Source organism: Hydractinia symbiolongicarpus, chromosome 8 (assembly GCF_029227915.1).
Source record: "Hydractinia symbiolongicarpus strain clone_291-10 chromosome 8, HSymV2.1, whole genome shotgun sequence".
NCBI classification, from domain to species: Eukaryota; Metazoa; Cnidaria; class Hydrozoa; order Anthoathecata; family Hydractiniidae; genus Hydractinia; species Hydractinia symbiolongicarpus.
Window position 1 is genome coordinate 9,563,339 of NC_079882.1, and position 12,120 is coordinate 9,575,458.

A 12,120-nucleotide genomic window follows, 5' to 3' on the forward strand; every position below is an offset into this window, starting at 1 on the left:
AAAAAGACTATCTTCAAATGGAAACAAGCCTTAACAAAGTCATAAAACAATGCAATATTAAAGGTAATCTTAGACATTATTTCAACCTAAAACATTTCACATTTTTCTACGAACTGTAACTTAAAAGATTTTAATTATACCAGTAAAATAAGTTGGTTAAAGTTGTAAACATTACTGGTGAGTAAAGTTTTCACTTACTAATAATTGACGAGTGCTCAAAATAAATTGAAAATCTGCAGTATTTCCATTGATATATGAATATCCATAGTAATGACCTTCAAAGTTCATTGAATTTGATACATGATTCAAATGATAACCAGTTATTATTGTAACTTGTCTAAACATGATCTCCAGAAAATATGGAAAAGATAAGTTGTCAACATGTGATTTTGGTTGCAATTTTATTAGATTTGTTCCACCTTTGGAAATAGTATTGAATGTTACCCACCAGTGACTGGCTGATATATCATTTCTGGAAATTGCACCACTGTGCATTCCCAATGGTTTGTTGCATTCTAAAAAAAATATGAACTTATAATTAAAATTTGTAAAATGTAAATAATATTGGTTAGCATTCACATTAGTTTTTCTAATTGCTACAAATGCTTGCACTATTTTTTAATTCTTCAAAACATGATTTATAATGCTTGTCAGAATACAATTTTTAGTGTGCTCATATAAATATTCATTTTAAATCAACTTGTGTTTGCCTCCAGATTACAAGAACTCATGTGCATACGTATGCAAGTCCTGTGTAGTGTATATGGGTAGGGTATACTAATTTAGAAAACAGCAGATATGCTTTGGCATACGTTTGACACTTTATCTTGTAAATATGTAGACATAAGAAGATGGCTTCATGTAAAAACATTTAAACAATCAAGCTGTCCTGACAGCTTCAAATGTAAACAAGACTTTGTTTATTTTTGCTTCAAGATTTTGTTTATTTTTGCACATATTAAGTTTCATCTCCAGTTTTTTAATATATGCAAAGTATTCAAAATGGGTTCTCAATGCGAAAGTTTCACTGGCGAAAAAATGTGCGCTAAAGAAATTGGTTTTCTAGGCAAGAAGGCTTTGACCGTAGCTCTGCTTTGAGTGCTCCAAGTGAACTGCTCCTTAAAAAGTTCATCCAGATTCGATTCGAGTGCCCCAAACTACTAAAGAAATGGTAATTGGTGGTAAATATCTGAATTATACTAAAAACGCACTTGTTACGGTTAATTTTTAAACCATTTATCTGCATTCTTCCACGCATTTTCCAAATAGTGCTATTTCAATTCTTTTTCAAAAACTTTCAGTGTACTCCTTCATGGGTGGCAAGGGCTCCCTTTGTGTAATTCAATTTAGTGGTACTTTTCTCAAAAGTTGATCTTGGAAAATATTTCAGATTGTTTTCCCGTTTCAGTATTACATGTCTTTCTCTGACGATAGCTTGATTTGCTTTGCTCATGTCAAGGCAAAGCCTGATGCAGTCTTTTCTCCTTTGAACTACAATAATAATTAGCCATTAGGTCGGTCCCTTGACAGGCTTAATAATATTGAGGTCTTGTAATTGTTTTACGATTGTTATAAAATCCTCTTAATTGGCTGTTGTACAGGAAAAACAGTTTCATTTAGTTTTAGTTGTAATGAAAAGTTTTTAAGTTTTCCTACTCCTTTAAAAATGTCAGAATATTCCTGGATCATAAGTTTTCTGTTTGGAATAATTTTATTTAGTGTATTGTATATTGGCAGTCCAATATGCAGAATGTCAAGTTGTTCTACTAAAAATGTCCCAGCAATGTTGCTTTTTATTTATTTCAAAGTTCAGATGGAGTTATGATTTTCCTTAAAATTTGAGGACATAAAACTTGAATTTATAGTTGTTTTTTTTCCAGCCGTCATATTTTAACGATCTTTTTTATCTTTTATTCCGGTCTAATAAGCACCCCATCGCAAAAATGTTCATTTGAAATCGTATGTAAACAAACGGCCTAACTTTAAATTACTTTAAATTGAGATGGAGTTCCATAAAATCGCCATTATGGAGTCACCATTGTTTTTGGAGACCGGAGAAAACAAAACAAAACAGAAAGAAGAAATCACAGCATTGTCTCATGTTTAATATGCATGATAATTAATGCTAATCATGATCTTTCTTTTTTTATTAGCATGACCAGGATTATTGCATATTATAAGCAAATAAACCCAATGGGGGAGATGACTCATTGTGGTAGTTTAATATAGTTGAAGCACTATGGCGATAATTAAATTTAGAGCATAAAAGGGGAAATTCTGAAAATTTAGGTATTCTAATTGTCTAGATCTGATACTGTCTCCATAAGGAAACAACTAACTGTTTGAACAAAAGAAAATAAAAAAAAAATAAGACAGCTAGCAAGGCGAAGCTGTCTTCAGAAACCACAACAAGAAGAGGTCGGTGTTGCAAAGAAGTTGGATTTCAGTAAGTTAAAAAGTTCAAATAACAAAGAATAACACAGAAACTTCGATTGATTTATCTGATTTTTCATGTTTGAAACTTTGTTGATACATTTATAAAAGCACTAGTCGTTAGCCCATGGAAAAATCCACGAGTTCGCCCGTCCTTTTTATACCGCATTGCGTGCAGCTAAGCTACCATTTTGCGTGACAGACAGACGGACGGACAGACGTATACAGGCATTATAATATAGATTATGATGGAAACACAGCTACAGATGCTCTCCCTTATTTTTTTACTTTTCTGTAATGGCATGAATCCAGCAACCATGTGGTCGATTTTGCCGTGCGTTGATTATTGCATGATTTGTGCAACGAAATGCAATATCGGTTCTTTGACGAAGAGAAATTGGGGGAGTTTGTTATTTTTATGAAGCATTTTAACATGTTCTAGTTGTCACTTTTTAATAAAATTTTCAGGATAATGTTTTCTCATGTATATCCTTCAAATATTTGCCAACAGGGTGATTACGCCCCTTTAACAGGTCTAAAATAATTGATGACAGAAAATGTCAAAATTTGTTATTACTTAAATAGGACATTATAATATATGCAGCATAATTAATCTGAAATTCTTTAAATGTGAATATCTTGAAAATGAAAAGAGTTTTGAAATTTAAAAAAAGTCCAGCATCATTTTATACCTTGTGTTCCTTTAAGTGTTCCACCATGTGTATGACCTTGGGTCACACAGTTACTTGTGGCTTAACCCAGTGTTTTGACGCTTGGTCCTCCAGCAACTATTTAATATTTTTTAAATTGATGCACTACTTCTGTTACTTGAACTGTACCACTCTGTGAACAGTTTATAAACAAAGCAGAACCTATCCTGCAACTAAAACTCCCCATCCAACAAGTATATAGCTAAGAAATTTTTTTTTAAAAAAACCATGTGGATTAAAATATCAATATCATAAACTTGATTCATACAATATGTATCTACCTAGTAACTTGTCAGGAGGTGGTCTTCTAAGTGCCAGAGCAAAAATATTTGGTAACTTCAACAGCAACAGAAACTAAAAATCAAACAAAACAAAAAAACCTTGATAATGGTAAAAAAAGTCATTATAAGAATAACATGTACATTAAAACTTTGTTTAATTTATAGAAGGGTTTACAACTCCATTTCGCTTTTGTCTTTACGTTGCCTTACACATTTATCCAACCTTTACCATAACTTAAAAAACATTTCGTTTAAACAAAACAGTTGCTTTTAAAACAAGGCAAGGTAGCAACAAAAAAATTAAAACATGACAAAAGGTGTTAAATAGTTATGTTAATAAGAAAAAATGTAAAAAGAAACCTGTTATTATTATTATTATTATTATTATTGTTGTTGAAATTTTTCACCCAGGATTGGTACTGCTATCAAAATGGGTCCTGCGATGGGGGTTCTAGTACATTTACAGCTCCCATTTGAGCTACAAATGTCTTGTGAACACAGCAACCGCTCAACTACACAGCCTAAGATATCAATTCTATCCACATGCTGAACGCTAAACAGAATTGATAGATCTCTGGCATGACACAGCCAGGGTTTGAACCCAAGACATACTGCACTGGAAGTAAACACCCTACCAGTTGGTATAATATCTAAAAAGTTTTTGCAAAAGCTCTAAATTGCGAAACAATCACCCAGAAATTTTCAAAAATTACCTTGTATGGTGACTAAGCTATCTTCTTGTTACAGGATGTTTGTTGTATCCAAATTGTTAAAATTGTCTTATTCAAGATTTATACATATTTTGTTAATGTTTGTTAGATACAGTAACCCCTTTTCCCACATACACACAAACACACACAGTAAATCTGAAATATTTTTGCAATAAATATGTTTTAAAAAATAATTAAGTTTCCTGTAGGTAGGCTCTTCATTCACGTGACCAAAACGTCTTGAAATCAGTTAGCGAAATTAGGGAAGAGTTATACTTTTATTTGAACCGGTTTCCTTTAATTGACGATGAAATTCACATATTCCTGATAAAAATATTTAATGCAGGTCCCCCAAGGCAAAAAAAATTGCTTCAAACTTTTAACTGTTGTGAAATGAAGTCTGCATAGTCAAAAACTGAAATTATGTAAAATGTTATTTTGAATAAACTTTCAAACATATCTTACAATTTTTCTGTGAATTTTCAATTTCTGTTTTGTGTACCTTTGCAACTTTTGGTCAAGAATACTTCCTTGGGAAGAAAGTACACAAAGGCGCTGCTATTTTGTTTTAACCTAGCTCAGTTTTGTATTATTTTTTATCACATTTACAGTCTACCTATGGAAATATTACTTCTTTCTTTTTATGCTCTTTTCAATGGTATTAAATTCGAACAATCATATCAAAGTAAAAAAAAAGACCTGAAGTGTCTACTATAGGATGTCGATGTCGTATTTCATTTAATATATGGGATTTCCAAAAAAGAGAAAAAAAAATTAACTTAAACATACATAACTTCAAGCTTTTATAAATCTCCTGAAATTTTTTTTTACCATTATGGTCAAATTGACCTATTCAGATCTTCATCACTTTGTTCAGCTTTTTAAAAAAGGGGCTCTATTTAATAAAAACGTAATTTTGTCTCTCAAGTTCGTTAAAAAGTTAGTTTTTTTTATGTATTTACCACCAAAGGCTCATTTTTAGCATCAGATAAAGCAAAGTCTTGTAGGTACAGTAGGTATCAGTGACACAACAGCGTTTATTACATCATGTTGCGACTAAAATGTGGAGAGTTGTCAAGAAAAGTTCTAAGCCATTTCGATAAAAAATTCCTTTTTTTTACTTGACCTGTAAAAAATGCTAAAAAAGCTTACAGGGGTATGCAAAAAGTGTGAAACCCTGGCCTTCATTACCTCGCTGAGATTTTTCCAAAGATCTTTTCCAGTGAAATACATTCTTATAACAATATGAAAATTTTTAGAGGATTGAGGTTTGATAGTAAAATTTTTAAAGAGATCTTAAGTAATTTCGAGGCTGTAATTATTTACTTTGAGGAAAATACTTCTGCAGGAACAACCTCGTCTTCAAGGTTTGTTAGGTTGTGTACTGGGACAAAACCAGAACATAAATTGTAACAAATCCTGGGGACAATTGTTTAATAGGACAAAATGATACACATGAGAATTCAGTTTCCATAACATTTTTTAAAAGTGACATCTACTATTTTTCACTTGCAAACCTAGGGGACCCTCCCTAGCTCACCAACCCTTTTTATATTTAACGTTGCTTGGGAGGTAACTTTTAAAAATACCCCCTACTTTTAAAGCAATGTTTAGCTCTGGATATCTTTTTTTTCGTGTTCTACAATTAAGATGCTGCAGATTGACTAAAAATAACTACTCGTTTCCAGAATAAAGGCATAAATTTCATTTCTTAGGTTTACTTTGCTGGCCAATCAGACTTAAAACAGTATCGTTTCCGTCTTGTGACAGTGACCAGTGTCAGTATATTATGTCACATATCATGAACCAAAATGCGATTCTTGTACATGAAAACGTTGGATTTATAAACATAACAGAATTTGCACATAAAATACGTATACCGTTGTATTGCAGCTACTACATGCCTACTGGGCCACGCGCTTTCACTTTTCCTAGGAATTTGTCTCGCTGTTACAGACTTGAGTGGTGGAGTGAGAATTTTGATTGGTGGGCTTTTTTTGAGACCCCTAACATTTTTGTTAAAACACGGGAAAAGCGGGACCCAGGGGCCCGGGACGTGACTAAACGTCTAAGACACCACATGTGATATTGCAGAAGAATTACTTTGTTCATCACTAACATACTGCCTGGCAGTGAGCGGGGTTCGATCCGCGGTCCCCAGAGCTGGGAGCCGCAGACTTCTACAATATGACTTCTTCTATTATAATATGGCTTACACGCATTACACTCGCCCGTCACGATCAGAGGTCTGATCGGGGCGAAGCATTCTCTGTTGAGAATGAAATACGGATGTGCTATGATAAATATTCACCTAATATATACACCACATGTGATTTGAGTCTCTTATCAAAATGGCAAAAAATCAGTGGGACGAAGTTGATTACAAAGAGAGAACGCAAGTAACGGCCTATCGCAAGATTTTTTTTTTGTTCAATAGGTTTTTTTAAACTCAAAATGATTATAGATAGGGTAGCTCCAAGAAATTTACGTGAACGCAAAATGACGCCATGTTTCTAAATTCACTAAAGAACAAACAATTTTAGATGGTAGTGCAAAAACGAAGTTATGTGTAAAACTTTAGTAGCTATATTTAGACGTGCTTAAAAAACTTGACTACAGCTATTCAAATACAAATGTTGAGCTGGATTTATTCTCGGACGTCTCTGTTATTTGTCTCACAACTTAAGAAACTCTTTTCTACTTTCTCAGCACATTATTCTTATTCTTGGTTAGCCTTATTAACTAAACTTTCTCTTAGATATATCAAAAACCAGTTCAACACTATATTCTTCCATTTTCTCGATTGCAAGAAGCACAGCATCTACGCCTGATTTACACAGCATCTACGCCTGATTTGTCTATTCGTCTATGTTTTTCTGTAAACTTTTTTAAACTTGTGTACTTCTCACTAAACAAAGCAGTGTTCACTTTCGAGTGCCTGTTGTATGATTTTGAAATTTTAAGAAAAACTTGGCTTTGTTAGTTAAACTTTATTTGACACGAGGATAAAAAAAGTTCAGTTCTCTTCCGATTTCTTGGTGGTAAGAAAATCACGCTGGTTTTATCTAAAATCCTGCTCTACTCTAACCACTTCAGTTTTGGACCAAAGCCGTCATATGAATATGCCAAAATACATTGGTGTACTTATTTATATTTCCACCAATATACGGAGTAGACATGTCGCTATTATTAGCAGTTATCGTCCATATAGGCATAGCTATAAATGCATGCATCGTCTTTCTTATATGCCGACATCTTAAAAAACCACCTGCTTCCCGTTATTAACCTCATATTTTTTCTCGTTAGATCCAGCCACATTGTCGGCGCGTGGCCTTGTGGTTATGGAGTTCGCTTCGCAATCACAAGGTCCGTGGTGCGGTCCACAGCTCGGGTATGTTTAGCAAGTACCTTTACCACAACTACGGGTCAACCCATGCCATGCAAGGGAAATTGGGTAGGTATTACTGGTATATACTTAATGTATACATTCCGAACACAGGATCCACATTGATAACAGTGTTTCCAATACTAAAGTGGCTATATCCTGTATGAATATTCATAATAATAATATCAGGAAATGAAAAAAAGCTCTGGAAAGGAGAATTTTAGTGATGCTAATTTTCAGAAACTTTCCTCTCCCATCAAATTGAAGTTAGACTTTGACCCCTTCCCTCCTACAATCCCTGCTACAAAAAATGATCGTTGTTAGAATTAAGGAAATAATATTTTATTTTTTATGTTTCTGTTAACCCTTTTTGTCACGGATAGTCGTGTATTTTCAAAAAAAATTCACAAGTTTGGCTGCTTCTCGTCGCAAAGGACACTAGATTTGAAAGATTCAGCCTAATGGTAACCACCCCCCCCCCCCCCCCCCTTCTTCTGCAGATGTATGGGAATGAAAAGGTTTTTAAAAGATAGTTTTAAGAATGTATTGCAATTTTGTATAAACACTCCCCTTGTACCAAAAACGTGCGAGCTTTTATTAAATCATATGGTTTTTATATACAAAACATTGGATCTAAGCCGTCGTCATTCGGAATTCACTATTTTCATACGTTAAGCCTTCACGATTCTTTTTTTATTCACGAAAAAAAAACTTGTGCCGATAGATTTTTGCGCACCCGCGCAGCTCATCTGCACAATCATTAATACAGGCAAAGATTGAATTTTCTTATACAGTAAACAAAAAAATGTGATATGTGATACACGTGATACCACTACTCAAACAGATTGGAACGCCTAATAACAGTAACTAAAGCGGCTAACCTGGGTAAACAATTTCAAATAAAAAATAAAATGTTAACATTTTTCAACTCAAGATCCACATTACTTATGTATAAAACGAAACATGACATATCACCTAAACCATTTTCTAAGCGATTCTTACCAATTGAACACAAATACACAACAAAGTTGAATTCATTTGAAGCTATGAGCAAATTAAAGCTTCCAAATGTCACCATTGACAAAACGAGATATTTTCGAGTAATAACGTTACGACTCCTACAAATCTCTTTTCACGCAACCTGGAAAGATAGGTAGCTCACCTACCTTTATTTATACCTTTATACAAAAAAATGTAAAAAAGACTGGGATCGAAGTTAATCAATTTATAAAATAGCTCAAGGTACGAGGCTAGCTAATGACGCACATGTATAGTACGAAACAATTTGTTACCATACCTTTCTAATATTAATCATTGATATCACCCTCGTCTTCAGGGCTTTTTACCTTTTTGGTATGAGAGAAGACGGCGAAAAAACCTGTGGACTAGGTTGCATTGATATAAAATTTGCAGGATATCTAATAAATTTATCCCTTGACTCTGTTAGGTTGCCATCTGTGAAGACGAGAAGAGATAAGTATTCTAAAATTGTCCTACGTGTTAAGCATGCATCGTAAAAGAAAAGACTTTTAACAAATTGTATGTTAAACGAAGTCGTTCTTTTCACACAAGCAGGAGTTCTCTTTATTCGTCTTTTTAATCTTCATATACTTTTTATATGCTCTATAGCTACGGGGGTAAAAGTTTTAAAATTATTGAGGTTTTTAAAATTATAATTAGGAATTTTGTTAGCTTATTTTAACAGTTCTAGGTGCCTTTTCCTGAAAAAACTTAATCAAGTTTATCTGGAAATTGACAACCTCCCTGTGAATGAAACACAAAGGACGTTGAAGCTGCCTATCACAATACTACAATGGTCCTACTGGCCATAGAAAATTACATCATTGTTAATATGTTACCTGAAAAACGAACATGCTGAGAATCTTTTCTTCACAAAATGTCTCTTTTTCAGGTATTTCCTCTTTAATCCAGTTTCTATTGCGTTTTTTTTAGTAATTGAATTACAAGTTTTTGATTGGTTAAGCTTTGAATCAATACAGGTATCGTACGTTTTGTTTGTTACGAGGCTATTTAAAAATTGAACACTCGTTATTGAAATTATTTTCAGGAAATTCAGTGGTACGTGAAAATATCTCGACGTTGTTTTGAAAACATGACAATATGATTTGACTAACCAATACCGTGAAATACCTATAGAAACTTTTGCGGTTATATATTTTCACGATTAGTTTTTCCAACTAGAACGTTTTCATGATTTCTTAATTTAGAATTTTTAATTATTTTGAATATTATCAAATAAAAAGGATAGCACAATATTAAATTCTTTTTTAAATATAACTACATTAACGTAAACAAGGTTAGCTTAAATTGCATTTGTCGAGGTGCTCATAAATTTTAAGTTTTGCAGACAAGGCGGTTTTTAATTCGATTAGATGTTTAAAACTGGAGAAGAATTTATTGGAAAAGCCTTTTAAAATTTAATTCGCTTCTTATTTTAAAAGGTTTTGTCGTCAGTTTTGTTAAGCTGAAAAATATATTAAAACATTTAATTAAAACGAAATAGACAACAATATTAACAAATGTCCGTGACTTTGACCGTACACGAATTTATTATAAAGTACGGAAATTTAATCTAGAATTTAATAAAATTCCAAGCTAATAAAATCGCCTCATTTTAAAGGTTTGTTTTCACTTGACTGCATTTTTCTCTATAATGCGTGCGCAGTTGGACAAAACTTCTATTTTTTTCAAGGTGCGCACGCGTTAACATTTTTTTCGCTATATGAAAAAATGTAGTAAAAAATAAACGAGCCTTTACACATTTTGTTCAGCCAATTTAAGATGTTAATAAAGTTTTTATAAAATACAGAGCATAGATTGTCAAAAAGTTTTACAGACACTGTCAAAAATTTAAAAAAATCTCCCGTGCCAGTCACAGATAGATGGGCTGAGCTGCTCTATTAATACATGTTAGTACTTCTTAAAACCCGTGTGAAAAACTTGCAAATATAAATTCAATATAAATTCAGTTAAATGGTGTGCTTAACAAGCATAAAATTTGAAATAGTCTTAGCTAATGCAAAAAATAAACTATCGCCTCATAGACACAATAAAACCATTGGGATAGTTTGCAGACCAGAAACGGTTGCCATAGTAACAAATGATTTTTTCAAGAAAAATATATTGTTATATATCGTTGAAAAGCTCATAAAAAATGCAACAAAGAACATATAAAACGTATACCTAAAAGAACACTGGTAACAAGCCTTTAACCAGAGGGTTCAAATTCAAAAAAGATTTATATTTTATTGCAAATAGATAATCAGATTTCTTGCAATTCTTTGCAATATATTAATAAAATTTCTATTTTTATTTGAGGGTTGGCAACCTTATGAACAAAAAATACGTTTCTGACTTAAGATTTATTGAAAGTAAAGAAGTGAAATATATACCCCCTGAAAATAATAACCAAGTAGATTTGAGATAATTTGAGCAATATTACTACGTACATAAATGAAAGAAGATATTTAATCAACGTAGTATAAGTAAAATAAGTCAACCGTCAATAATTATACGCTGTGCATTTTAAAGACGAATTTTAACATTTACATCGTCCCCTATCCCTTTCCTTTGTTACACCCGCATCGAATGAGTTCCCGACATATTGCAGATGCCTGTGAAATGGTGATCCACGAAATTACCAACTGTCATGTTTCCATGCTCCCATCCTTATTGGTATTGTTCTGGAATATCTGTTGTATCACCAGAGAATGATTCCAACAGCCTGTTTGGTATGCTGCTCGTTTTGCTTACTGCAAGAGAGCATCTTTTGTCAGTGGAATTGTCAACCTTATCCCCTGGGTCTTGTGGTCTCTGATTCGTTAATACGATCAAATTAAACAAAAAGGCAAAATGCTAAATGCGAAATGAAAACGAGGTTGTGGAATGACCTCTAGAGACCTCTAACTTTTGTGGCAAACGTAACTTTACAACATTCGTTGACAGACATTGCTTGTTCGATCGTACATCAAGATAACGAACCTTTTAAAGTGTGACAATTTGTCATGATTTACCAACGGAGCTGATTATTAACTTCTATGTTGCTATTTTAACAACTTTATTTGTCAAGAATTGAAAAATCTCCATTTTGTTCTCGTCCAATCATCCCAAAATATGTCCCAAAAGAAGATTCTCTTTCTTTACTCAGGTAATTTGTAGTACTGCCTAATTTCGCTCCAGTACGTTCAAGAAAATTTTGTTCAATCGGTTGAGATATAATGACACTTGCTTGTTCGGTCCTTATAAAATCATGTCAATTAACAAACAACTTCTGAGAATCGTGATAAAAATGTCCATTGGATTTCTCTGTTTTTCTTGCAAGTAAAGTTTGTCGTAATATGTTCGCTATATTCGAAAGAGTGTATGCAGTGCCTTCAAAATTGCGTTACACAGACATTTTTAACACTTGAAATGATCATCGAATGCTACAAACGTGGTTTTACTTTGTTTGGATTTAAACCATAAAGTTGGGAAGTTAGCCTGGCTTTTAAATGGGTTGTATGAACCTTCTATGGCGGAAGCCCTTCTAGCACATTTAGACATTATTTGTATAGGTCTGTTAAATAATTCATTTTGAAAAC

At 33.0% G+C, this 12,120-nt stretch overlaps 1 protein-coding gene across 1 annotated transcript in view; it reads right to left on the reverse strand.

Annotated features, from left to right (window-relative positions):
• The window catches only part of LOC130655125 (uncharacterized), a 39,584-nt gene extending 33,563 nt beyond the window's left edge, over positions 1–6,021 (reverse strand). Inside the window, exons 1-3 of the mRNA XM_057457825.1 lie at positions 5,097–6,021; positions 3,425–3,497; positions 199–515 (exon numbers count right to left, since the gene is read on the reverse strand). Coding sequence (XP_057313808.1) covers positions 199–495 — 297 coding nt within the window. The 5' untranslated portion in view covers positions 496–515; positions 3,425–3,497; positions 5,097–6,021. The remainder of the gene's footprint in view (positions 1–198; positions 516–3,424; positions 3,498–5,096) is intronic.
• Positions 6,022–12,120: the final 6,099 nt, after the last annotated feature.